This window comes from Cyrtonyx montezumae, unplaced genomic scaffold, assembly GCF_038088225.1.
Source record: "Cyrtonyx montezumae isolate F1298 unplaced genomic scaffold, pur_monq_1.0 scaffold_126, whole genome shotgun sequence".
Lineage (NCBI taxonomy): Eukaryota > Metazoa > Chordata > Aves > Galliformes > Odontophoridae > Cyrtonyx > Cyrtonyx montezumae.
Window position 1 is genome coordinate 23,048 of NW_027071855.1, and position 27,515 is coordinate 50,562.

At 63.0% G+C, this 27,515-nt stretch overlaps 3 protein-coding genes across 3 annotated transcripts; 1 reads left to right on the forward strand and 2 right to left on the reverse strand.

The window, feature by feature from the left end:
* The first annotated feature begins 90 nt into the window (after positions 1–90).
* Positions 91–2,814, forward strand: TMEM79 (transmembrane protein 79). The gene is given in 6 exon segments (XM_065730399.1): positions 91–302; positions 1,276–1,424; positions 1,426–1,697; positions 1,700–2,092; positions 2,191–2,404; positions 2,554–2,814. Coding segments are annotated over 5 exon segments (1,137 nt in total). The 5' UTR covers positions 91–302; positions 1,276–1,371; the 3' UTR covers positions 2,759–2,814.
* Positions 2,815–3,875: 1,061 nt separating this feature from the next.
* On the reverse strand, positions 3,876–13,288 carry GLMP (glycosylated lysosomal membrane protein). Its single transcript, XM_065730396.1, has 6 exons — positions 13,227–13,288; positions 11,342–11,599; positions 9,129–9,311; positions 5,484–5,702; positions 5,123–5,397; positions 3,876–4,046 (listed from the first exon to the last, which is right to left on the reverse strand). The coding sequence occupies exons 1-6, from the start codon at positions 13,281–13,283 to the stop codon at positions 3,878–3,880; spliced, it is 1,161 nt and encodes a 386-aa protein (XP_065586468.1). The 5' UTR covers positions 13,284–13,288; the 3' UTR covers positions 3,876–3,877.
* A 644-nt stretch (positions 13,289–13,932) lies between these two features.
* On the reverse strand, positions 13,933–27,468 carry CCT3 (chaperonin containing TCP1 subunit 3). Its single transcript, XM_065730397.1, is given in 15 exon segments — positions 13,933–14,096; positions 15,017–15,148; positions 16,746–16,991; positions 17,661–17,816; positions 17,818–17,842; positions 17,935–18,016; positions 19,592–19,724; positions 19,871–20,020; positions 21,621–21,808; positions 22,457–22,588; positions 22,883–22,979; positions 23,557–23,622; positions 23,699–23,749; positions 25,248–25,309; positions 27,424–27,468. Coding segments are annotated over 15 exon segments (1,656 nt in total). The 5' UTR covers positions 27,455–27,468; the 3' UTR covers positions 13,933–13,991.
* Positions 27,469–27,515: the final 47 nt, after the last annotated feature.

Sequence of the window (27,515 nt, forward strand, 5' to 3'; positions counted from 1 at the left end):
CGGGTGGGCGACCCGTGGTCGCCCCACGGAGACCGCGAACGCCCCTTCCCCCTCCAGGAGCTGCGACGCGGCCGCCCGAATCCTCGCAGCCCCTCGGGCCGTCCGCTGGGGTCTCTCCCTTCCCACACTCCACGAGGGACGGCCCCGCGGTGCACCACCCCCCTCCCGTGAGCTCTGCCCCGCGTGGGGTGACGCGCTGCTCCCGCCCCGGCCCGGCCCCACCTGTCCGACAGGTTTGAAGTTCAGATGGCAGCGCCGCGCGCACGGCGGCCGCGGCGCCTCCGCCCTCAGCTCCGCTCCGTGTAAGTGTCCCACTCGTGTCCCCGTCCCACTCGTGTGTGTGTGTCCCCACCCGTGTCCCCGTGTGATCGTGGCCCCGCACCGCCCGGTGCCCGCAGTGTGCCGTGTCCCGACCGCTTCCTTATTGGGGGAGGGGAGCGGGGGGGGGGGAACGCTACGAGGGGGGATTTCATTGTGGGGTGCGCCGAGAGATGGGGACCCCGAGCGCAGCGCGGGGGATTTCGGCCTCGGGTTCTTCCTCCTCCTCCTCCTCCTCCTCGGCTCCTCCTCCCCGGGTCACCCTTGGCCACCCAAAGCCGCCAACCTCACCCTGAACTCCGGCAGAACTTCGGCTTCCCGCTGCGGCTCTCCCCACGCGTCCATCCCTTCCCACCCCTCCCCACGCGTCCATCCCTTCCCACCCCTCCCCACGCGGCCCTGTGCTTCCCCCCATGCCCACCCCAACCCATGTGGCCATCAGCTCTTCCCCCATATCCGTCCCCCATATCCATCCCTCCCCACGTGGCCCTGTCAGCTCCCCCCCCATATCCACCCCCTCCCCCCCATATCCACCCCCTCCCCCCCATATCCACCCCCTCCCCCCCATATCCACCCCCTCCCCCCCATATCCACCCCCTCCCCCCCATATCCACCCCCTCCCCCCATATCCATCCCCTCCCCCCATATGCACCCCCCTCCTTCTCCTCCAATATCCACCCTTCTCCCCCCCCATATCCACCCCCCCCCATATCCATCCCTCCCCCCACGCCCCACGTTCCCACCCCCACGGATATCTCAGCTGCTGTGTGGGATGGAGCCGCGTGGTCCACCCTCAGTCAGACACCCCGGGGCATTTCGGCCGGGGGTGGGGGGCACTTTGTAGGCTGCCCCCGTTTGTCAGCGTGACGGATGGGGACTCTCATTGGGGTCACACACGCCCGACCCCACACCCCTCATTGTGTCCCCTCTTTGCCAGCCCCCCTTCTTCTCACGCAGGGTGAATCCAGCGGGGATGGCGCATAGTCCCCCCCCCGCCACCCCAAAACACGGCAGAGCCGCTCACCACCCCAGCAGCCCCGTGCCCACCGCCCCATGGCGGCTGCAGACCCCACCCCGGAGGAGGTGGCTCTGCTGGAGCTGGGAAGGGGCCCCCCCGGATCCTCCGGCCCCAAATGAGCGCCACGGGGATCCCGATGCCACTCTGCTGTGGGATCAGCGGCAGCACCGCGCCCGGGGACGGCCGGATCCCGCGGACACCACACAGCGCTCGAGCCCCGAGGGGGGGCACGACGACCCCGATGAGGGGACCCCCTCCCACCCCACGGCCGAGGCTGACACTGGGGAGGAAGATCCCGGGCTGCCCGTGATGGCGGCCCACGTCTTCGTGCCCATTGATCCGCTCTGCATCGAGCGGACGCCGGAGAGACGAAGAAGCATCCGCCCATCCCACAGCCCTGGGAGGAGGAGGAGGAGGAGGGCAGGGGGGGCCGCGCTCCCCCCAGGGACAGGACCCACCGCGTCCCCCCGACGAAGGCCTTCCTCCCCGCCGGCCCCTCGTGCTGCCGGGACCCGCTGGGCTTCGAGGGCCGAGCGGCCAAGCCGGGATCCGCGGCCTCGCGCTGCTCGTGCACCGGGGCCGTCCTCAAAGCCGTGTCGTCGCTGGTGGGGGCCGTGCTCCTCTGCCCCTGCCTCCTCTACGGCGCCTACATCTTCCTGCCCTTCGACGCCCCGCTGCTGCCCACCGTCAGCGCGCGGCTGCTGTACACGCTGCGCTGCTCCGCCTTCGCCACCGTCCCCATCGTCTGGGTGAGCGGCGGGGACGGGGGCACCCGGGCGCAGTGCAGCCGCCCCCCTCCCGCCCTGCTGCATCACCCCTCTCTCTTCCAACCCCCCCCTCCGCCCCCCCCCCAGGGATGATCGTCAGCGGTATCTCGCGCCTCTGCTCCGCGGCGCTGGAGCCCTTTGGGGGTCTGCAGCGGGAGGTGGAGATCCATCGGACCTTCGTCTCCCAGTCCGTCCACCTCTTCATCCTCTACTTCTTCAACCTGGCCGTGCTGGCCACGTACCTCCAGCAGGAGGTCCTCAAGCTCATCCCCCTCCTCACCGGGCTCTTCGCCATCTCCCGGTAAGCACTTCCCCCCTCTCCCAGCTCGGCCCTGTGCTCCTCCATCCCCCACCGGGGAACCCCTCCATCCTCAGCCCATCCCACTCCCACTGAGCCCAGCGCCCCGAGCGGGGCCGAGCCCTCACCCCCCTCACCCCGACCCCCCCCAGGTTGACCTACTGGCTGTGCTACGCCGTCGGGCGCTCGTTCCGCGCCTTCGGCTTCGCCATGAGCTTCGTGCCGCTGCTGGCCATGCTGCTCTGGAACCTGTACAGCATGTTCGTCCTGCAGCCCGAGCAGCTCCTGGCCGTGGCGACGCCGGAGCCCGACACCGGAGCCCGGCAGAGCAGGGCCAGGCTGCGCTTCTGGGGCTGAGCACGGGGGGGGGGGTGTGGGGCAGAGCCCAGGGCCCCACTTCGTGTGGGGGTGTCACGGGGAGCACAAGGACACGTTGCTTTGGGATGGGGGCGGCAGTGATGGGCAGACCCCTCCCGGGGACAATAAAGCCCTCCACGAGCGGCTCCGTGGCTGTTTTTTGGGGGGGGTAGGGGTGTTACCCCCACACTGAGCGCCCCATGGCTGTTTTGGGGGGGGGGGAGGGGTGTTACCCCCACACTGAGCGCCCCATGGCTGTTTTCGGGGGGGGAGGGGTGTTACCCCCACACTGAGCGCCCCATGGCTGTTTTCTGGGGAGGGGAGGGGTGTTACCCCCACACTGAGTGCCCCATGGCTGTTTTCTGGGGAGGGGAGGGGTGTTACCCCCACACTGAGTGCCCCATGGCTGTTTTCTGGGGAGGGGAGGGGTGTTACCCCCACACTGAGTGCCCCATGGCTGTTTTTTTTGGGGGGGGGTGCGGGGTGTTACTCCCCCCCAGCCCTTGGTGGCGGTGCACCCGACATCACCCAGTCTTCTTCCTCCACCTGTTCCTGCTGGCAGAGGTTCGGGCCCCACAGACAAACCGGTCTGCCCCACAAACCGGCCTGCCCCACAGACAAACCGGTCTGCCCGGTGCCGTGCCCTGGGGCGCGGTGTGGGGATGGGTGTGGGTTTGGTGCTGCCTTCACCCGCACTGCCACGGCCTCAAGCACCCCCCACATAAAGGCAGGGCCCCTCCAGCCCCGATGCGCCCCACGCCGCGTGGAAGGGGAACAGAGCGTGGGCTCGTGCCGCCCCAACGTTCCCACGGGGAAAAAACCCGCTCTTAGAAATCCCTTTATTTGGTCAGAGAGCAGTCCGTGGTTGGGGACGTGGAGACGTGGCAGCCCCGCTGCGTCCCACACCGTCCCCCGATGGTGCGGATCTGAGCTCTGTCCCTGCGGGCGCCCACCCGTGCTTTCATCCCACGGGGGAAGGACGGCCGGATAACCCCGGGGAAGGGGAGGAAGCACCGCACTCAGAGCTCGCGTGGGGGTGCCCCTCCCCCCATCCCCAGCCCTGAGAAGCGAAGACAGAGCGGGGACGTCCGTTCCGTTTCCCATAGGGGGCGGAGGAGCTCAGTTGATGGGGTCGTACTCGCTGTAGCGTCTCCTCCGGACGCAGAGCAGTGCGGCCGCGCCCAGCAGCAGCAGGAGCAGCGGGGAACCCAGAGCCACGGCCGCGATGGAGAGGACGAGGGGGGAGAAGGGGTCGTGGGGGGGCGGCCCGAAGCCCAGCAGTGCGGACCTGCGGGGACACGCGGGGCTGTGTGTGAGGGCACGGAGAGGTGGGATGGGGGGGGGGGGGTGAAGTGGTGGTGTTGGGGGGGGAATTGTTCACTGTGAGGGTGGGGAGATGCTGGGAGAGGGTGGAGGAGGGGCTGTGGGTGCCCCCCCCTCCCATCCCACACCCCCGGGGGTGATGGGGCTCTGAGCAGCTCAGGGTGCTGAGAGCTGTGCTGGCTGTGGGTGCAGAGAGGTCATCTATAGGGTCCCTTTATAACCCACTGTGCCCTGACCCCATGGTTCTGAGATCTATAGGGCGTCATCCAACCCCACTGTGCCCTGACCCCATGGCTCTGGGATCTATAGGGCGTCATCCAACCCCACTGTGCCCTGACCCCATGGCTCTGGGATCTATAGGGCGTCATCCAACCCCACTGTGCCCTGACCCCATGGCTCTGGGATCTATAGGGCGTCATCCAACCCCACTGTGCCCTGACCCCATGGCTCTGGGATCTATAGGGTGTCATCCAACCCCACTGTGCCCTGACCCCATGGCTCTGGGATCTATAGGGCGTCATCCAACCCCACGGCTCTGGGATCTATAGGGTCCCTTCCATCCCAATTGTGCCGTGATCCCATGGTTCTGTGCGCTATAGTGTCCCTATAGATCACAGAAGAGAAGGCTGCGGGGAGAGCTCACTGTGGCCTTCCAGGACCTGAAGGGAGAGCATCAACAGCAGAGGGAACGGCTGCTGACGTGGGTTTGGAGGGATGGGACAAGGGGGGCGGCTCCAAGCTCAGGCAGGGGCGATTTAGGACGGATATCGGGAGGAGGTTTCCCACTCAGCGGGCGCTGACGCGCTGGAACAGGTTGCCCTGAGAGGCTGTGGGTGCCCCATCCCCGGAGGGGCTCGAGGCCAGGCTGGACGTGGCTGTGGGCAGCGCTGGGCACGGCACAGGGGCTGGAAGTCCACCCCCTTCGAGGCCCTTTCCACCCCACACCGTTCTACGCTCCCACCAAAACACGCACAGCCCCACGCGGCCACGAGCACCGACCCCTCCCCCCACCCCTCCCCCCCCCCCCCCCCCCACGCTCACCAGCTCAGGTAGCGCTTCTCCTGATAAACGTTCCCGTCCTCTCCACCGAAGGAGACATTGAGGGCGCTGACGGTGTAAGCACCGCCCGCTCCGTCCCCAAAATACGCAGTGACCACGGCGGAGCGGGGCCGCGTGGCGCCGGAGCTCAGCTCACCGCAGCCGCACCGGATCCCGTCCCCACGCGTGGGGCGCCGCGAGCCGTACGCCGTCGCCTTCCACTGCACGAAGCTGAGGGCGGAGCCGTCATCCCGCGCCTCCTCGAGCAGGGACAGCGTCTGCGGGGCGGGTCGGGGTCGGGGGGGGGGGGAGGATGAGCCCCCGTGGCCCCGCTCGCACCGCAGCGCGCCCACCCCGCGCTCACCTCGAAGATGGTGGGGGTGTACTCGTCGTCGATGGAGCGCAGGGAGCTCAGCCTGGGCACCGCGGCCCTCTCCTGCACCGTGCGCACCTCCAGCGCGAAGCGTGAGCCGCCGCCCCGCGGGGCCGCCCCGGCCAGGATGAACTCCACTTTGGAGCTGTTGGCCGTGTGCAGGAGGCCGGGCAGCGCCGCGTCGCGCCCGCCGCTCTCGTAAGCTGTCACCTGCAAGAGGTGGGGGGCAGAGGGGAAAGAGGGGCAGCAGCAGTGACACCAAAAGGACCCTAAATCCCCCCAAGTGACCCAAAGTCACCCCAGGATGAACCTAAATCCCCCAAAATGACTCCAAAATGACCCTAAATCCCCCAAGTGACCCCAAAGTCACCCCAGGATGAGCCTAAATCCCCCAAATGACACCAAAGTCACCCCAGGATGAGCCTAAATCCCCCAAATGACCCCAAAGTCACCCCAGGATGAGCCTAAATCCCCCAAATGTCCCCAAAGTCACCCCAGGATGACCCTAAATCCCCCAAAATGACACCAAAATGACCCTAAATCCCCCCAAGTGACACCAAAGTCACCCCAGGATGACCATAAATCCCCCAAAATGACTCCAAAATGACCCTAAATCCCCAAATGACCCCAAAGTCACCCCAGGATGACCTAAATCCCCCCAAATGACCCCAAAGTCAACCCAGGATGACCCTAAATCCCCCAAAATGACACCAAAATGACCCTAAATCCCCCAAATGACCCCAAAGTCACCCCAGGATGAGCCTAAATCCCCCAAATGACCCCAAAGTCACCCCAGGATGAGCCTAAATCCCCCAAATGTCCCCAAAGTCACCCCAGGATGAGCCTAAATCCCCCAAAATGACACCAAAATGACCCTAAATCCCCCAAGTGACCCCAAAGTCACCCCAGGATGACCTAAATCCCCCAAAATGACACCAAAGTCACCCCAGGATGACCCTAAATCCCCCAAAATGACACCAAAATGACCCTAAATCCCTCAAATGACCCCAAAGTCACCCCAGGATGAGCCTAAATCCCCCAAATGACCCCAAAGTCACCCCAGGATGACCTAAATCCCCCAAAATGACCCCCAAAGTCACCCCAGGATGAGCCTAAATCCCCCAAAATGACACCAAAATGACCCTAAATCCCCCCAAGTGACCCCAAAGTCACCCCAGGATGAACCTAAATCCCCCAAAATGACACCAAAATGACCCTAAATCCCCCAAGTGACACCAAAGTCACCCCAGGATGACCATAAATCCCCCAAAATGACTCCAAAATGACCCTAAATCCCCCCAAATGACCCCAAAGTCAACCCAGGATGACCCTAAATCCCCCCAAATGACCCCAAAGTAACCCCAGGATGACCCTAAATCCCCCAAATGTCCCCAAAGTCACCCAGGATGACCCTAAATCCCCCAAAATGACACCAAAATGACCCTAAATCTCCCCAAGTGACCCCAAAGTCACCCCAGGATGACCTAAATCCCCCCAAGTGACCCCAAAGTCACCCCAGGATGAGCCTAAATCCCCCAAATGACACCAAAGTCACCCCAGGATGAGCCTAAATCCCCCAAATGACCCCAAAGTCACCCCAGGATGACCCTAAATCCCCCAAAATGACCCCAAAGTCACCCCAGGATGTCCCTAAATCCCACAAATGACACCAAAGTCACCCCAGGATGAGCCTAAATCCCCCCCAAATGACCCCAAAGTCACCCCAGGATGTCCCTAAATCCCCCAAAATGACACCAAAATGACCCTAAATCCCCCCAAATGACCCCAAAGTCACCCCAGGATGTCCCTAAATCCCCCAAGTGACACCAAAGTCACCCCAGGATGAGCCTAAATCCCCCAAATGTCCCCAAAGTCACCCCAGGATGACCCTAAATCCCCCAAATGACCCCAAAGTCACCCCAGGATGACCTAAATCCCCCCAAATGACCCCAAAGTCACCCCAGGATGACATAAATCCCCCCAAATGACCCCAAAGTCACCCCAGGATGACATAAATCCCCCCAAATGACCCCAAAGTCACCCCAGGATGACCCTAAATCCCCCCCAAATGACCCCAAAGTCACCCCAGGATGATCCTAAATCCCCCAAATGACCCCAAAGTCACCCCAGGATGACCTAAATCCCCCCAAATGACCCCAAAGTCACCCCAGGATGACCCTAAATCCCCCAAGTGACCCCAAGTCACCCCAGGATGAGCCCAGCCTCCTGCGTGGCCAGCAGGTCGAGGGAGGGGATCCTCCCCCTCTGCTCTGCCCTGGGGAGAGGGGACCTGATCCAGAGGGAGAAATATCGGAGGGGTGGGGGGCACAGTGGCGAGGCCAGACTCTTTTCAGCAGTGCGTGGGGACAGGACGGGGGGGAACGGACACAGACTGCAGTGCTGTGGGTTTGGGGTCACTTGGGGTCATTTTGGGGGGCATTGCTGCCATATGGGGCACAAGGGATTGGAATAAAGGATTTGGGGATCATTTCTTGGGGTTTTGAGGTCGTTTCGGGTGGTTTTGGGGTAATTTAGTGTCATTTAGGGGCCATTTTGTAGTCATTTTGGGGCACTGCTGCCATATGGGGCACGTGGAATTGGAGTAAGGGAATTTGGGGTCATTTTGGAGTCATTTGGGGTGGATTTTGGGGTCAATTTGGGTGGTTTGGGGGTCTTTCTGGGGGGGTACTGCTGCCATATGGGGCACGAGGGATTGGAATAAAGGATTTTGGGGTCATTTCGGGTGATTTGGGGGTCATTTAGGGTCATTTTGGGGCCATTTTGTGGTCGTTTTGGGTGTGTTGCTGCCATATGGGGCATGTGGAATTGGAATAAAGGATTTTGGGGTCATTTGAGGGATTTTGGGGTCATTTTTGGGGGTTTTGGGGTTGTTTCAGATGGTTTTAGGGTCATTTAGGGTCATTTTGGGGCCATTTTGTGGTCATTTTGGGGGTGTTGCTGCCATTTCGGGCACATGGAATTGGAATAAAGGATTTTGGGGTCATTTCTTGGGGTTTTGGGGTCATTTTGTGGTTATTTTGGGGGCATTGCTGCCATACGGGGGACCTGGAATTGGAATAAAGGATTTGGGGGTCATTTCTTGGGGTTTTGGGGTCGTTTCAGGTGGTTTGGGGGTCATTTCGGGGTCATTTTGTGGTCATTTTGGGGGTGTTGCTGCCATTTCGGGCACATGGAATTGGATAAAGGATTTTGGGGTCATTTCTTGGGGTTTTGGAGTCGTTTCAGATGGCTTTGGGGTCATTTAGGGTCATTTCGGGGTCATTTTGTGATCATTTTGGGGTGTTGCTGCCGTATGGGGGACGTGGAGTTGGAATAGAGGATTTTGGGGGCATTTTGAGGGATTTTGGGGTCATTTCTTGGGGTTTTGGGGTCATTTCAGGTGGTTTTGGGGTCATTTTGCGGGTCATTGCTGCCATTTGGGGTCCACGCAATTGGAATAAAAGATTTTGGGGTCCCTCTGTGGGATTTTGGTGCCACTTTGAGACCTGTTCCTGGCGCAGGGACCTGCTTTGGCAGGGGGCTGCACCCGCTGATCTCTGGAGGTCCCTCCCAGCCCCTGTGGCTCTGCGGTTCGCTAAGGATGCGATGTCTGCGGGCCCTCCCTGCTGCCCGTACCCGGAACGCCAGGCTGCCGTTGGAGAAGCTGCCGCTGGGGTCGGAGGTGGGGACGCCCCGAAGTTCGGCAGTCAGGGCCGTGTGGTTCACGGTGCGGTTGATGCTGTCCCACGAGAAGTCCGACAGATCGTACGTGGGGTAGAAGAGCTCCTCCGACGCGTTGGTGTCGCTGTACTCAAACAGCTGTGAAGAAGGAAGGGGAGAGGGGCTGGGAGACACCGCACGGGTCCCCCAAATTCAGATATCAGCACTGATCCGATCCCTCTCAGCCACCACTCCCCAGGCAGAAGCCCCGGGGCTCTCATCCTGCCCCCACCGGGCGCTGCTCCAGGCACCGCCAGCTCTGCACCCTCCGAAGGGCTCTCCCAGCAGCTCCCAGTCTGAACTGGGCAGCCCAGCACTGGGCGCTGTGCTCCAGCTGTGCCCTCCCCAGGGCAGAGCAGAGAGGGGGGGACCTCCCAGCCCTGTGTGCCCCACTCCGGGCAGCATCGGCTTCTGGGCCACCAGGGCACGCTGCCGGCTCGTGGGCAACCTGCACTCAAACGTTGGCCAACTGATGTTCAACCAGGACGGCAGTGGTCTTCTGGGCCACACGATCACGCCTTGGTCACAGGCAACCTATAGTCAAATGTTGGCCAACCACTGGTCAACTGCTGGTGAACCAGAGCATCACTGCTCTTCTTGACCACCGGGGCACACTGCTGGCTCGAGGTCAACCACTGGTCAACTACTGGTCAACCATTGGTCATCTCTTGGTCAACCAGGACATTACTGGCCTTCTGGGCCACACAATCACACTGCTGGGTCAGGGGCAACCTGTAGTCAAATGTTGGCCAACTGTTGGCAAACCAGGGCATCACTGTCCTTCTAGACTACTGGGGCAAGCTGCTGGCTCGTGGTCAACCATTGGTCATCTGTTGGTCAACCAGGACACTACTGGCCTTCTGGGCCACCAGAGCACTCTGTAGGGTCATGGGCAACCTGTAGTCAAACGCTGGCCAACCGTTGGCCAACTGCTGGTGAACCAGGACACCATTATCCTTCTGAACCACTGGGGCGTGCTGCTGGCTCGTGGTCACCCATTGGTCACCCACTGGTCAATCACTGGTCACCCATTGGTCAACCACTGGTCAACCACTGGTCACCCATTGGTCAACCACTGGTCACCCATTGGTCACCCACTGGTCAACCACTGCTCACCCATTGGTCAACCACTGCTCACCCATTGGTCTACCACTGGTCAATCACTGGTCACCCATTGGTCAACCACTGGTCACCCATTGGTCAACCACTGGTCAACCATTGGTCAATCACTGGTCAACCACTGCTCACCCACTGGTCAACCACTGCTCACCCATTGGTCTACCACTGGTCAACCACTGGTCATCCATTGGTCAAACACTGCTCACCCATTGGTCAACCGGGACCCCCAGGTCCTTCTCTCAGCCCCCTGCAGCAGTGCACCTCCAGCTGTACCGGTGCACGCAGTTGTTCCCCCCCCTGCGTAGGACCCCCACTCCCCCTACCAAACCCGCCCGCCTTCCGGGGGGTGCTCCATCCCACCCCCCATTTTCAAGGCCCTCCAACAGCTCCACGTCTCTCCTGCACTGACAACTCCGCATTTGGATGCAGCACTCCGGTTGAGGCATCCCAGTGCGGGGACCCCTCCTCACCAAACCCCCCATCACCCCACAGCTCCGGTCGGACCCCTCCTCACCAAACCCCCCATCACCCCACAGCTCCGGTTGGACCCCTCCTCACCAAACCCCCCATCACCCCATGGCTCCGGTCGGACCCCTCCTCACCAACCCCCCCATCACCCCACGGCTCTGGTCGGACCCTTCCTCACCAAACCCCCCATCACCCCACGGCTCCAGTTGGACCCCTCTTCACCAAACCCCCCATCACCCCACGGCTCCGGTCGGACCCCTCCTCACCAACCCCCCAATCACCCCACGGCTCCGGTCAGACCCCTCCTCACCAACCCCCCCATCACCCCACGGCTCCGGTTGGACCCCTCCTCACCAAACCCCCCATCACCCCACGGCTCCGGTCGGACCCCTCCTCACCAAACCCCCCATCACCCCACGGCTCCAATCGGCGTTAGGACTGCGGGGGTCATTCAGACACAGAGAGGGGCACCACCACCACCGCCCCACACCCCCCACAGACTTCAGGCCCGTTCTGCCACCCCCACTCCCACCCTGCGGTACCTTGGTGAAGACGACGGCGGCCGCGTGCACGACGCTGCCGGGAGGTTCGAACCACACGGCACCGGCGGGTGCAGGGGACAGCAGGCGGTCCCAGTCGATGGCCAGGGCGCTGGAGGGGCTGCGCGTGGCCACCAGCAGCACGGCGGGCGCCCCGATGCTGCTCCACACGTAGTGCAGCGTGTCGCTGGGCCCCACCGCACGCACGTGCAGCACGTTCACCGAGGAACCGTTCCAGCCCGGGTTGTACTGCATCGAGACCTGCGGGGATGGACGGGCTGAGGGAGGGAGGGAGGGATGAAGAAAAGGAGGGATGGAGAGGTGGGGTGGGTGGATGGAGGGATGAAGAAAAGGAGGGATGGAGGGGTGGGTGGGTGGATGGATGGGTGGAAGGATGGAGGGGTGGGTGGAGGGATGAAGAAATGGAGGGATGGGTGGAGGGATGGATAAATGGAGGGATGGATGGAGGGAAGGATGAAGAAATGGAGGAATGAAGGGGTGGGTGGGTGGATGGAGGGATAAAGAAATAAAGGGATGGAGGGGTGGATGGAGGAATGAAGAAATGGAGGGATGGAGGGATGGGTGGAGGGATGGAGGGGTGGATGGAGGGAAGGATGAAGAAATGGAGGAATGAAGGGGTGGGTGGGTGGATGGATGGAGGGATAAAGAAATAAAGGGATGGAGGGGTGGCTGGAGGGATGAAGAAATGGAGGGATGGAGGGGGGCTTGGTGGGTGGATGGGTGGATGGAGGGATAAAGAAATAAAGGGATGGAGGAGTGGATGGAGGAATGAAGAAATGGAGAGATGGAGGGGTGGATGGAGGGAAGGATGAAGAAATGGAGGAATGGAGGGGTAGGTGGGTGGATGGATGGAGGGATGGGTGAAGGGATGGAGAAATGGAGTGATGGAGGGGTGGGTGGATGGGTGGAGGGATGAAGAAATGGAGGAATGGAGGGGTGGGCGGGTGGATGGGTGGATAGGTGGATGGAGGGGATGAGTTGAATGAATGTGGATGGTCAAATGGATGGAGAGAAGGATAAGTGGTGGATGGATGGATGGACAGAGAAAGGGACAGAGGGACGGAGGTACGGATGGACAGAGGGACGAATAGATAAGAGATAGGGACAGCCAAAGTAGGGGTGGGTGGAGGCAGAGATGGACAGATGGAGACAGGGATGGACAGACAGAGTGAGGGAGGGATGGACGGAAGCAGGGGTGGACTGAGGTACAGACAGATGGTGGCAGGGACAGACGGACGGAGGCAGGGACAGGCAAAGGCAGGGATGGATGGATGGACAGAGGTAGGGACGGATGGAGGTAGGGACAGACAAACTGAAGCAGGGATGGACAGAGATGGAAAGAGGGAGGAACGGACAGGTGGGCTGAGGGAGGAATGGATGGAAATAAGGATGGATAAATGGATAGAGGGACAGATGAGCTGAAGTAGGGATGGATGGAGGCAGAGGTGGACAGAGGCAGGGACAGAAGGAGGGAGGGATGGAGGTAGGAACGGACCAAGGTACGGACAGACCGAGGGAGGGATGGACAGACGTAGGGACACACGGACAGAGCGGGGACGGACGGAGGCAGGGAGGGATCGAGGAACGGATGGACGGAGGGAGGGACGGACCGAGGCAGGGCCGGACAGGGGCAGGGAGGGACGGACCGACAGAGGCGGACACGGGCGGGCGGACGGGGGTTGGGGCGGTCGTTCGGGGCACAGCCCCGCGCTGAGGCCGCGGTTCGCGGCGTCGGGGAGGACGAGGGGGCCGCGATGGTCGTGACCCGCGGGCAAAGAACGGAAGGACCGACGGACCCCCCCCCCCCCCCCCCCCCCCCCTCCCCTGCCCCCGTTCCCCCCTCCACCCCCGTCCGCCCCTCCCCCACCTCCCGTCCGCCGACCGCCGCCGCCAGCAGCAGCAGCAGCGCGCCCGGCGCCACCATTCTTCTTCCGGTGAGCAAATCACGTGAGCGAAGTGCTCCCTCCTCCCTTAAAGGCGCCGCGCTCCCAGGACGGGGGATGGCTCTTAAAGGCGCCGCTCCCCCTCGTGAGTTGCGGTGGTTGAGGGCGCCCCTAAATCCCACCCCCCCCCACCCCCCCCGCGCGGGTTCATCGCTGAGCACAGAGCCCTCAAATCACTTCAGCACGGCGACACGACGGCGGCGAAAGGGAGCTCTGAAAACGGGTGGGGGGAAGGAGGAGAGAATGGGGGGGGGGGGTGGGGGGGTGGGACCAGATAGGGGATGTGGGGACACGGCAGAGTGGGGCACAGAGGGACGGGTGGGAAACAGCGAGCTGGGAGGGCAGGCAGGGGAGAGAGGTAGAGGACGAGCAAATGGGGTGCGGGGTCAGCTCCGGGATGGGGTGTGGGGGGGGGGGACAGCTGGGAGCTGTTTCACTGCAGACCTTCCAGGGGGAGCCCCCTCCCCGCAGCCATGACGCCTTTTATTGTGGATGCAAAACCGCAGGGAGGAATTACAAACTTCAATTCACCACCACCCCCACTTCCACCCGGCAATCCCTTCCACCCCATTCCCACCCCACCCCCAAAACTTTGGACAACGATTTCAACTTCGGCGCCTTCGCCCCCAACTCAGCCTCGGGATGGGGGGGGGGGGTGAACACACACAGCCCCACGGTGCTCAGCCCCACTAGTCCTGGGTGGGCTCGGGGGCGGCGGGCGCCTTGCCTTGCTCCTCACCCTTCTTTTTGTGTCCTGAGACGATGTCATCGATGCGGAGCAGGAGGACGGCGGTCTGCGGGGAAACACCACGGCCCCTCACAGTGAGAGCGCAGATCACAGCCGGGACCCTCACCCCCCCCCCCCCCCCCCGGAGTGGGGACAACGCTTCCACCCAACGGCCAGGGACGGCAGCACTGCTCCCAGCAGTGATCTGATGCCCCAGCAGCAAGCTGACCCCCCCCAGCAGCAGCTGAACCCCCCAGCAGTGAGCCGACCCCCCCCAGCAGTGAGCTGACCCCCCCACTGGTGACCTGAAGCCCCCAGCAGTGAGCCGACCCCCCCCCCAGTGGTGACCTGAAGCCCCCAGCAGCAAGCTGAACCCCCCCCAGCAGTGAGCAGACCCCCCCCAGCAGTGAGCCAACCCCCCCAGCAGTGACCTGACCCACTCAGCAGCAAGCCAGCCCCCCCAGTGGTGACCTGAAGCCCCCAGCAGTGAGCCGACACCCCCCAGCAGTGAGCCGACCCCCCCCCAGCAGTGACCTGACCCACTCAGCAGTGAGCCGAGCCCCCCCAGCAGTGAGCCAGCCCCCATAGTGGTGACCTGAAGCCCCCAGCAGCAAGCTGACCCCCCCAGCAGTGAGCCGACCCCCCCAGCAGTGACCTGACCCACCCAGCAGCAAACCAGCCCCCACAGTGGTGACCTGAAGCCCCCAGCAGCAAGCCGACCCCCCCCAGCAGCGAGCCGACCCCCCTAGTGGTGACCTGAAGCCCCCAGCAGCAAGCTGACCCCCCCAGCAGCGAGCCGACCCCCCCCAGCAGTGAGCCGACCCCCCCCAGCAGTGAACGCTCATACCGTGCATAAAATGAAGGCGCAGTATCCCCCCCCCCACCCCCCCCTTCCCCACAGCACTGAGCTCAGCGGTGCTAATCCCACTCCCAAAGGATCCGCTGTGGACGTTCCCCCCCCCTTCCCCCCCCCCCACCCCCCCTCACCTCCACCGCCGTTTTGTAGGTCTGCAGTTTGACAGCCAGGGGCTCCCAGATCCCCAGCTCCTTCATGTCCGCCAGGGCCCCGCTCTCCCCGTTCACCCCCCACGTCTGGCTGCCCTCCTGGGTGTGCTTGGCCTGGGGGGAGGAACAGGAACAGCATGGACTCGGGGGGAGCACACTCAGTTCTTCCCCCCCCCCCCCCCCCCAACATGGACACAGAACCCCCAAACAGCAGCACCGCACTCACAGCCAACCGCCAGGGGAGGAAGACCCCGGCCAGGGGAGGGAAGACCCCGGCTCAGGGGGCCACTTGGGCTCTGCCCACCTTTGGGGGGGGGGGGGGGGGGCTCATTACGGAAACGAAGCACTGAACCCCACATTCACACTGTGGTGTTTTGGCACAACGTTTCAGACCGCAGCACAACCGACGCCCCAAACCCCAACACCTGCCGTACGGAGGGGGCTGGAGCTCAACGGCTCTCGGGGTCCCCCCCCCCCGACCTCAGCCATTCTATGGGGTGCCCCCCACCCTCAGAAATCCTATGGGGTCCCTCCAGCAACTGGAACCTGGGGGGTTCCACTCGAGCGTGAGGAACAGAGCCCATAGAATTGGGGGGGGGGGCTCCTCCGGAGGGCATCCCTGGTGCATGCTGCTGAAGGGAGCATGGCTTTAAGGGGGGGGGGGGAAATCCCCTGAGGTCCCTCCCAAACCCTACAGTGCTGCAACTGCCCCACAGAATGCTGCAACTGCCCCACAGAATGCTGCAGCCTCAGCCCAAGGAGCTGCCCCACGGGAGCTGGGGGGGGGAGAGAGGAGCTGCCCTGCAGGAGCCATGAGCTGCCCTGCAGGAGCCATGGGGAGAAAGGAGCTGCCCCATAGGAGAAGTGGGGAGAAAGGAGCAGCTCACTGGGAGCTATGGGGTGGGAGGAGTGGCCCTCTGGGAGCTGGAAGGGGGGAGGAGGTGCCCCACAGGAGTTAGGGGGAGGAAGGAGCTGCCCCATAAACGTGATGGGGCAGAAGAAGCGGGTCCCCAGGAGCTGTGGGGTGCGAGGAGGTGCCCCACAGGAGCCAGGGAGTGGGAGAAGTGCTGCTATGGAAGATGTGGGGAGAGAGGAGATGCTCCTGGGGAGCTGGGGGGGAAAGAGGAGCTGCCCCATAGAAGCCAAGGGGAAGAAGGAGCTGCCCCACAGGAGCCAGGGGGCGGAGGGGGGAGGAAGGAGCTGCCCCACAGGAGCTGGGAGGGGGGGGAGGAAGGAGCTGCCCCATAGAAGCCAGGGGGAGGAAGGAGCCGCCCCACAGGAGCTGGGGGGGAGGGGGGAGGAAGGAGCTGCCCCACAGGAGCTGGGGGGGGGGGGAGGAAGGAGCTGCCCCATAGAAGCCAGGGGGAGGATGGAGCTGCCCCACAGGAGCCAGGGGGGGAGGGGGGAGGAAGGAGCTGCCCCACAGGAGCCGGGGGGGGAGGGGGGAGGAGGAATGAGCTGCCCCACAGGAGCTGGGGGAGGGGGGAGGAGCTGCCCCACAGGAGCTGGGGGAGGGGGGAGGAGCTGCCCCACAGGAGCTGGGGGAGGGGGGAGGAGCTGCCACGCGTGGAATGGGGGCAGGGGGGGGAAGGAGCTGCCACGCGTGGAGTGGGGGCAGGGGGGGGGAGGAAGGAGCTGCCACACATGGGGCAGGGGGGGGAGGAAGGAGCTGCCACGCGTGGGGCAGGTGCAGCAGTCGGGGCGGCCTTACCCGCAGCGAGGTGAGCACACGGATGGTGCTGGCACCGCAGTTCTGGATGAGCGTTCTGGGGATGACCTCCAGCGCCTGCGCCACCGCTCTGTAGGGCCACTGCCCCACGCCCGTCATGCCTTTGGATTTCTCGGTCAGCGCGTGGGACACGGCCATCTCGGCAGCCCCCCCCCCCCGGCACCGCTGCGGGTCCACCAGCACGTTGCGGCACACCTGCATGGCGTCCTGCAGGTTGCGCTCCACCTCCTGCAGGGGGAGGAGGGGACGCCGTCACGGGGGGGGGGGCACGGGGGGCACCAGGGGGGGCACCCGACGGCGGGGACGGGGTCTGCGGTGGACCTCAGCACGTCCTGCTCTGCACGTTGGAGGTGTGGGTTTGAAGGATGTGGGGTTGGGGGCATAAAGGGCTGCCATCCATGTTCTGGGTGGGGGATGAGGGCAAGGGGCGCCCCGTAGAGGGGCACGAGGGTGAGCAGAGGGATGGAGCACGGCTCTGGGGTCTATAGGGCGTCATCCAACCCCACTGTGCCCTGACCCCATGGCTCTGGGGTCTATAGGGCGTCATCCAACCCCACTGTGCCCTGACCCCATGGCTCTGGGGTCTATAGGACGTCATCCAACCCCACTGTGCCCTGACCCCATGGCTCTGGGATCTATAGGGTCCCTTTCATCCCAATTGTGCCGTGATCCCATGGTTCTGTGCGCTATAGTGTCCCTATAGATCACAGAAGAGAAGGCTGCGGGGAGAGCTCACTGTGGCCTTCCAGGACCTGAAGGGAGAGCATCACAGCAGAGGGAACAGCTGCTGACGTGGGTTTGGAGGGATGGGACAAGGGGGGCGGCTCCAAGCTCAGGCAGGGGAGATTTAGGACGGATACCCCACAGCTCACTCCACGACCCACGGGCGCAGCTCACCGCGAGGATCTCCTTGCTGGCCCCACGCAGGACGATGGTGCAAGCCTTGGGCTCTTTGCAGTCGGTGATGAAGGCGAAGTACTCATCTCCGATTTTTTTCACCTCGAAGAGCCCAGCTCCCGTGCCCACGTCCTCCTCCCGCAGCTCGTCGGTGCGGGGTGACGATGCGCGCCCCACACGCTCTGCACAGTTTGGGGGGGGGGACGGGGGGAGGGGAGGGTCACCGCGTGAGGGCCGCCCCATAAGCGCAGCGCTGCGAAGGGACGGCGCTCACCGGGCGATGCGATTGTTGTCCGTCTTCCTCACCCTGCGGATGGCGCTGATGTTGGCTCTCATCAGGTAGTGCTGGGCCAGGTCTGCAACGGGTTCGTGTGTTACACGGCTGCGTGTGGGCACAAGGACCCCGCGCAGCGCTGCGGGATTGGGGCACAGGGGATCGAGGGGTGCGGAGAGGAAGAGGAGCTGGGGGTGATGGGGGGTTTGGTGAGGAGGGGTCCGACCGGAGCCGTGGGGTGATGGGGGATCAGCTCAGTGTGAGCCCACAGTGTGCCCAGGTGAGCGAGAGGGCCGAGTCTGTGCCCCATAACGTCCACATAGGGGTTCACAGGGCCCCAGAGAGCAAAAGGAGGACAGGTCGACCCATCGGGACCGAAGAGACCCATGGAGACCCACAGGAGAGCAGGACAAACTCTGGACCCCATAGCAACCACGTGAGAGCTCGTAGTGCCCCACAGAGAGAAAAAGGAGAACTGGTCGACCCATAGGAACCAAAGAGCCCCATAGTGACCCACAGGAGAGCAGGACAACCTTTGGGTCCCGTAATATCCACAGAAGAGATCATAGAGCCCCATAGAGAGTAAAAGGAGGACAGGCCAACCCACAGGGACCAAAGAGCCCCATAAAGACCCACGGGACAGCAGGTCAACCTTTGGGCCCCAGAGCGTCCACAGAAGAGCTCATTGAGCCCCACAGAGAGCAGAAGGAGGACAGGTTAATCCACAGGGAACCGAGAGCCGCAGAGAGACCCCAGTGAGCCCCTTAGTGACCCCACAGAGCCCCACAGGAAAGCAGGACAACCTTCAGGCCCCATAGAAAACACATACAACCTCCTAGAACCCCATAAAGAGCAAAAGGAGGACAGGTCAACCCATAGGGACCCCACAGAGACCCACAGGAAAGCAGGACAACCTTAGGACTGTGAAGAGGAAGGGTGACCTGGGGGTGCTGGGCGATGCTCGGCTGAACAGGAGCCCACAGTGTGCCCAGGTGGCCAAGAGGGCCCACGGCACCCGGGCCTGCACCAGGAGCAGCGTGGCCAGCAGGAGCTGGAGGTGATGGTCCCCTGTACTCAGCACTGCTGAGGCCGCACCTCGAGTGCTGCGTTCAGGATTGGGCCCCTCACTCCAAGACAGACATGGAGGCCCTGGAACGTGTCCGGAGAAGGGACACGGAGCTGTGAGGGGTCTGGAGCACTACGAGGAGCGGCTGAGGGAGCTGGGATTGTTCGGGGTGGAGAAGAGGATGCTCAGGGGAGACCTCACTGCTCTACAGCTTCCTCAGGGGAGTCTGTGCTGAGAGGGGTGGGCCTCTTCTCCCAGATCTCTAACGGCAGGACGAGAGGGGATGGCCACAGGCCGCACCAGGGAAGACTGAGATTGGATGCGAGGAAAAACTCTTCCTCTGAGAGCAGTTGGACACTGGGACGGCTCTGACTAGGGAAGGGTGCCGTCGCCACCCCTAGAGCTGTTCAAGAAGCGTCTGGGTGAGGCGCTACAGGACACGACCGAGTGGCTCAGTGCGTAGGGGTGGCGACGGGAGGGCGGCTGGGCTCCATGACCTCGTAGGTCCTTTCAGACCTCATGTTTTGCTGTTCCTATGTCCCAACCCCAGCAACAACACTGCGATGGACGGACGGCACAAAGCGCCGTTACCAGAAATCCCCTTCTCCGTGATGACCAGGTCCGGCTTCACCCTCATCAGGTCCTCGCAGATCTGCTGGATGTACTCCTCCTCCATCTGCAGGATGCGTGCGAAGTCCTCCTCCCGCGTGATCTCAATGTCGGTCTGCACGGAAAGAGGAGCCTGAGCCGCACACGCTCCCCCCACTGCAGCCCTGGGGGGGGGGGGGGGGGGTTACAGCCCTACAAGTCCTCGTTTCGCTAACGAGAGCCGTGCAATTAAGAGCCGTGTCTGGAGAGAGGCCTGCTCACCTGGCTCTCCCCTTTCTTGTACTCCAGGGAGCAGTCCAGGAGCACGACGCGCGGGTTCTTGATGAGGCGCCGCATCCTGGGGTGCGTCACGTCCTTGTTCACCATGATGCCACGCAGGACGCACGAGTCCTCGCAGAAACCGCCCGGGATCTGACACAGGGAAAGGACACGTTGAGATCTGTGTGCTCTGCTGCGCCGGGACCCACGCAGCCGTGCTCCTAAGGGAAGCTCCCTGCCCCACCCCAGGGCCTCCTCAGCACACACAGCCCAGAATAGGGGGGAATGCTACGAGAGCGCTGACGTGGATGGGGTGAGAAGCCGCAGGAGCTGAGGAGCAGAGCCCAGGGAGCAGAAGGGAGATATCCCCACGGCATCCCAGCATCAGCACAGCACGGCTCAGGTTGGAGAAGACCTTCGAGATCATCAAGTGTGACCAAAGCCAAAGCACAGAGCCCCACCTCCAACAGCCACCGCCAAAGCACGGCCCCCAGCAGCGCACCCCGATGGCTCTGCAGCACATCCCGGGACGGTGCTGCACCGCCTCCTGGGGATCCCACTGCGCTGCTCTGCAGCCCTTTGTCTGCGAGGTCTTCTGCACCCAACCTCACCCTCCCCCCGAGGTGACGTCCCCTGTCACTGTGAGCAGTGAGCAGAGCCCAGCCCCGCTCTCTGTGAGCACCTTTCAGATGTTGGAAGAGAGCAGTGAGGTCTCCCCTCAGCTCCTCTTCCCCACACCAATCATAGAATCCCAGAACCGTAGGGGTTGGAAGGGACCTCCAGAGATCAGCGAGTCCAACCCCTGCCAAAGCAGTTCCCTACACCAGGTCGCACAGGCAGGCGTCCAGGCGGGTCCTGAATATCTCCAGAGAAGGAGGACCCCACCACCCCCTGGGCAGCCTGTGCCACTGCTCCGTCACCCTCAACCCCAACACGAAGACGTTGGCCAGGTCAACCCATAGGGAACTACATGAAGATGTCGGCCAGGTCAACCCATAGGGAACTACATGAAGATGTCGGCCAGGTCAACCCATAGGGAACTGCATGAAGATGTCGGCCAGGTCAACCCATAGGGAACTACATGAAGATGTCGGCCAGGTCAACCCATAGAGGAACTACATGAAGATGTCGGCCAGGTCAACCCATAGGAACCTACATGAAGATGTGGGCCGGTCAACCATAGGGAACTACATGAAGATGTCGGCCAGGTCAACCCATTGTGACCATGGAATGGGAACACACATTGGCCAGGTCAACCCAATAGGAAACGCCATGTCATTCCAGAGGAGGAAAATACATGAACCACAGAATCCCAGAACCGTAGGGGTTGGAGGGACCTCCAGAGATCAGCGAGTCCAACCCCCTGCCAAAGCAGTTCCCTACACCAGTCGCACAGGTAGGCGTCCAGGTGGGTCCTGAATATCGCCAGAGAGGAGACCCCACCACCCCCCCGGGCAGCCTGTGCCACTGCTCATCACCCTCACTGTGAGAAGTCAAGCAGCCCCATTTCCTCAGTCTCTCCTCGTAGGACACGCTCCCCAAGCCCTTCACTGCCTCGCTGCCCTTGAGCTGCTCCAGCCCCACTCGAGGTGGGCCTCAGCAGTGCTGAGTATGGGGCAGGAGGACATCCCTGTGATATCCCATGCTCGGCACCCCGCTCCCGATCCAGGCCAGGATGACGTCGGCCTTCTTGGCCTCCTCGCGCCCAGCCCCAACCGGGCTGCAGCCCCCAGGGGCAGCTCTCAGGACGCACCTTCTCCACTTTGGCGTATTTCTTGATATCGATCTCCTTCCGCCCGTTCTCCTCCAACTCCACCGTCCTGACGGCGTCGAGGGCGATGGTGCAGGCCAGCTCGGACCAGCGGTTGATGGCTTTGGTGTTTATGGCGCTTTTGATGATCTTAATCATCATCTCTCTGTTGTTCACATCCACCGGGGGTGCTGGGGGGGGGGGGAGGGGCTGAGCAGCGAACCGAGCGTTGCTCCACACCACAACCCAACTGTAATAGGGTTTCACCCCTCCCCAGCTCCGTGTTTTGCAAGGAACGCACTATTCCAGATTCGATCTCCCCAGGGGCAGAGCAGAGGGGGCGGAGAACCTCTCTGGACCTGCTAACCCCCCCCATTCTCACACACCCCTCCTTGGCCACAAGGGCTCACTCCTCCATCAGGACCCCAGGTCCCTGTGCTGCCCTCCAGGCCATTCCCCATCCTATCCTGGTTGTCCTTGCCCTCATGGAGGCTCTACGCTTCCCCTTGTTGCACTCTGCTCCATCTGTCCCCTGCCAGGTCTCACTGCATGGCAGCGCGGTGTCAGCCGCTCCTCCCAGCGCTCGATTCCCTCCTCCAAATCATTAACCAATATTTTGATTAGCACCGGGCCCAGTACCGTCCCCTGAAGGACTCCACGAGATTCAGGCCTCCGAGCAGACCTCCAGCTGGCCGAGTGCCTCACCTCCTCCTCCTCCTCCTCCGTGAAGGCTGGAGCGACACGAGCTCTCCTCCCACACTCATACAATGACTCCCAGCAGCTCCCTCAGCACCCACGGGTGCATCCCCCCTCAGACCCACGCGCTGATGGGTGCCCACACTGCTCATCTCACCCGATCTTCTTCAGAACAGCAATCATGTCGTCCAGAGCTTTGCGGTACGCGCCGATGATGACGGTCGGGTGCATCTGCTGCTCCAGGAAGTGCTCGGCCACGGAGAGCATCTCTCCGGCTGCGGGTGGGAGGAGATGGGGGTCACAATGCCCCACCGGGGCTCAGTCGGAGCTCTCAGTGCTCCCACGGCACTGGCACTCCTCACTCCGCTCCACACAGGAGGAGAGCGCAGCTCTGTAAGCTCAGAGCCCCCACCAACAGCTCTGACCCACTGCTCTTCACGGCTCAAAACCCCAAACCCACGTGTTTTAGGGCTGGGACTCCCACACGTGTGTCTCCGCAAGGTGTACTCGCCATGTTCCACGCGTGACAAACCTCAACATTAGGTCGGCTCCACATCCTCCCCCCTTACCGAGGATAATGACGGACGTGGTCCCATCCCCGACCTCCTCGTCCTGGGTGCGGCTGATCTCGATCATGGATTTGGCAGCAGGGTGCTGCACCTGGATCTGCGTGGGGCAAACGCTGCGCTGTGCTCAGGAGCCGAGCGTCCCTCTGCCACCCAGCCCCAGCCCCCGACCCAGCGGTGTTCTGCACAACCACAGCCCAAAGCTTCGCTCCTCTGTTGCGGGAGGGAAAAGAAAACCCTTCTCCAGGTGCAAGCATCCCTTTTCCAAGCAGAAATGCTCCTTTCCTGAACACAAATGCTCCCTTCCCCTCTTCCCCAGCCACCGTTGCCCCCTTCCCCCGCCACCCTCCTCCCCTTCCCCAGCCACCATTGCCCCCTTCCCCCTTCCCCAGCCATCGTTGCCCTTCCCCCCTTCCCCAGTCACCGGCTGCCCCCTTCCCCCCCTTCCCCAGCCACCGCTGCCCCCTTCCCCCTTGCCCCAGCCACCCGCTGCCCCCTTCCAAGCAGAAAACCCCTTCCCCTCTCCCCCAGCCGGACCAGAGTCCTTCATAGACCACCCCACCCCTCCCCATTTTCCAGGCCCTTCCAACCCCTGCGATGCTACTCCAGCAGCACAGGCCCCAAAACCACTTCTCAGAGGGGAGAGTGCCCCCAAGGAGGACTCCACCAGGAGGAACTCACCTCCCGGAGATGGCATTGCCATCGTTGGTCATCACGATGCCACCCATGGGGTCCAGAAGCATCTGCAACCCAAAAATGAGCGCCGTCGCTAACGAGCTCGTTACGGTCAGCGCTCACAGAGCGCACCAAAACGCTCACCTTCATCATCGCCCTCGGCCCCAGGCATGTCCGGATGATGTCAGCGATGGTCTGCGGGGACAATGGGAACTGGGTGAGCACGGAGGGTCCGAGCAGCCCCTCCTCGTAGTGCTCCAGACCCCTCACAGCTCCGTGTCCCTTCTCCGGACACGTTCCAGGGCCTCCGTGTCTGTCTTGGAGTGAGGGGCCCAATCCTGAACGCAGCACTCGAGGTGCGGCCTCAGCAGTGCTGCGTACAGGGGACCATCACCTCCTGCTCCTGCTGGCCACGCTGCTCCTGGTGCAGGCCCGGGTGCCGTGGGCCCTCTTGGCCACCTGGGCACACTGTGGGCTCCTGTTCAGCCGAGCATCGCCCAGCACCCCCAGGTCACCCTTCCTCCTTCACAGTCCTAAGGTTGTCCTGCTCTCCTGTGGGTCTCCTGTGGGGTCCCTATGGGTTGACCTGTCCTCCTTTTGCTCTTTATGGGGTTCTAGGAGGTTGTATGTGTTTTCTATGGGGCCTGAAGGTTGTCCTGCTTTCCTTGTGGGGCTCTGTGGGGTCACTACGGGGCTCACTGGGGTCTCTCTGCGGCTCTCGGTTCCCTGTGGATTAACCTGTCCTCTTCTGCTCTCTGTGGGGCTCAATGAGCTCTTCTGTGGACGCTCTGGGGCCCAAAGGTTGACCTGCTGTCCCGTGGGGCTCCATGGGGCTGCACAGGGCTCTTTGGTCCCTGTGGGTTGACCTGTCCTCCTTTTACTCTCTATGGGGTTGCTATGGGGTCCAGAGTTTGTCTGCTCTCCTGTGGGACACTATGGGGCTCTTTGGTCCCTATGGGTTGGCCTGTCCTCCTTTTGCTCTCTATGGGGCTCTATGATCTCTTCTGTGGATGATTTGGGACCCAAAGGTTGTCCTGCTTTCCTGTGGGGCTCTGTGGGGGTCACTATGGGCTCTTTGGTCCCTATGGGTCGACCAGTTCTCCTTTTGCTCTCTGTGGGGCACTACAAGCTCTTATGTGGTTGCTATGGGGTCCAGAGTTTGTCCTGCTCTCCTGTGGGTCTCTATGGGTCCCCCATGGGGCTCTTCGGTCCCGATGGGTCGACCTGTCCTCCTTTTGCTCTCTGGGGCCCTGTGAACCCCTATGTGGACGTTATGGGGCACAGACTCGGCCCCTCTCGCCACCTGGGCACACTGTGGGCTCACACTGAGCTGATCCCCCATCACCCCACGGCTCCGGTCGGACCCTTCCTCACCAAACCCCCCATCACCCCCAGCTCCTCTTCCTCTCCGCACCCCTCGATCCCCTGTGCCCCAATCCCGCAGCGCTGCGCGGGGTCCTTGTGCACAGCACCCCACACTCGGCTTATTAAACCTCATCCCATCGCCGCAGCCATCCCGATCCCTCCGTAGGGCCCCCAGACCCACACTGCCCTCGGGTGCGCTCAAACCCCTCGTCCAGGTCATCAATAACCATTAATTAAACAAGAGGGGCCCCCAGGAGGAGTTCAGCCGACCCCCCCCCCCGCGCTGCCCCCGCGCGGGGAATCCCGTGGCTCCGCGGTGCCGCCGCACCTTGGCCGCGGTGATGTTCCCCGCCTGCACTTTCCGGCCGGACTCACGCTTCATGTTCTGACCTGAAGGCACAGAAACACAGAGGTGAGAGGATCCGACCACGTCCGACCCAACCCCGCCATCCTGTGGCCTTCCAGGACCCAACCCCACGCCGCTCTGCGGCCTTCCGGGACCCAACCCCACGCCGCTCTGCGGCCTTCCGGGACCCAACCCCGCCGCTCTGCGGCCTTCCGGGACCCAACCCCGCCGCTCTGCGGCCTTCCGGGACCCAACCCCGCCGCTCTGCGGCCTTCCGGGACCCAACCCCGCCGCTCTGCGGCCTCCGGGACCCAACCCCGCCGCTCTGCGGCCTTCGGGACCCAACCCCGCCGCTCTGCGGCCTTCCGGGACCCAACCCCGCCGCTCTGCGGCCTTCGGGACCCAACCCCGCCGCTCTGCGGCCTTCCGGGACCCAACCCCGCCGCTCTGCGGCCTTCCGGGACCCAACCCCGCCGCTCTGCGGCCTTCCGGGACCCAACCCCGCCGCTCTGCGGCCTTCCGGGACCCAACCCCGCCGCTCTGCGGCCTTCCGGGACCCAACCCCGCCGCTCTGCGGCCTTCCGGGACCCACCCCGCCGCTCTGCGGCCTTCCGGGACCCACCCCGCCGCTCTGCGGCCTTCCGGGACCCAACCCCGGCCGCTCTGCGGCCTTCCGGGACCCAACCCCGCCGCTCTGCGGCCTTCGGACCCAACCCCGCCGCTCTGCGGCCTTCCGGACCCAACCCCGCCGCTCTGCGGCCTTCCAGGACCCAACCCCGCCGCTCTGCGGCCTTCCAGGACCGACCCAACCCCGCCACTCTGCGGCCTTCCAGGACCCAACCCCACCACTCTGTGGCCTTCCAGGACCCCTCCCAACCCCACCATTCTGCGGCCATTCCAGGACCCAACCCACCATTCTGCGGCCTTCCAGGACCCTCCCAACCCCACCATTCTGGCGGCCTTCCAGGACCTACCCCACCATTCTGAGACCTTCAGGACCCAACCCCACCATTCTGCAATTCCATGGTTCTGTGGCCTTCCAGGACCCTCTCAATCTAACAAACTGTGATTCCGTGGTTCTGTGGCCTTCCAGGACCCTTCCGAACCCACCATTCTGTAGTTCCATGATTCTATGACCTTCCAGGACCCTCCAACCCCACCATTCTGAAATTCCATGGCTCTGCAGCCTTCCAGGACCCTCACAACCCCACCATTCTGTGACTCCATGGTTCCATGGCCTTCCCAGGACCCCAACCCCTCCATTCTGTGGTTCCATGGTTCTGTGGCCTTCCGGGACCCTCTCAATCCAACAGTACTATGATACCACAGTTCTCCGGGCTTCAGGACCCTCCAACCTCACAGTTCTGTGGCTCCACGGTTCTGTGTCCTTTCAGGACCCCTCTCAACCCAACCGTGCTACGATTCCACAGTTCTATGACCTTCCAGGACCCGGAACCCAGCTGTGCTGAGTTTCCATGGCTCCGTAACAGTCCAGAATTCTCCCAACTCAACTGTTCTGCAGTCCTTTGGCCTTCCAGGACCCTCACAGCACAACCATTCTATGATTCCACAGTTCTGTGGTCCTCAGGACCTTTCCAACTCAACCAGTCTACGATTCTATTGTTTTATAACCTTCCAAGACCTCCCAACCCCACCACCACTCTGCATTTCCAGGTTGTATAGCCCTCCCACACCTCCCCCCCAAACCAACTGCACTGTGATCCTACCCTTCTCTGCCCTTCCAGGACCTTTCCAGTCCAATTGTACTGTGATTTCCACCATTCTCTGCCCTTCCAGGACCCTCCAACCCCATCTTTGTGTGATTCCCACCAGCTCTCTGCCCTTCCAGGACCCTCCCAACCCCACCCATTTCAACCCCACCGCTCTCTGCCATTCCAGGACCCTCCAACCCCACCTATCTTCAATCCCACCGCTCTCTGCCCTTCCAGGACCCTCCCCCCACACCCATCTTCAATCCCACCGCTCTCTGCCCTTCCAGGACCCTCCCCTCCCCCCCACCCATTGGGAGCGGCGGGCCGGGCCCTGAGGAGCCAACATGGCGGCGGGCAATGGCGGCGAGGAGGGAGCGGCCGCCGGCCCGTGCACCTCCCGCCCCGCGGTCCCGGTCGGGCCGAGCGGTGCCCCCCGGGGCACTCACTGAGCACGAGGACGGGGCGCGGACCCATCATGGCGGCGGTAACAGCGGCGGACCGGGAGAGGAGCGGCGGAGGAAGGTTCTGGAGCCGCCTC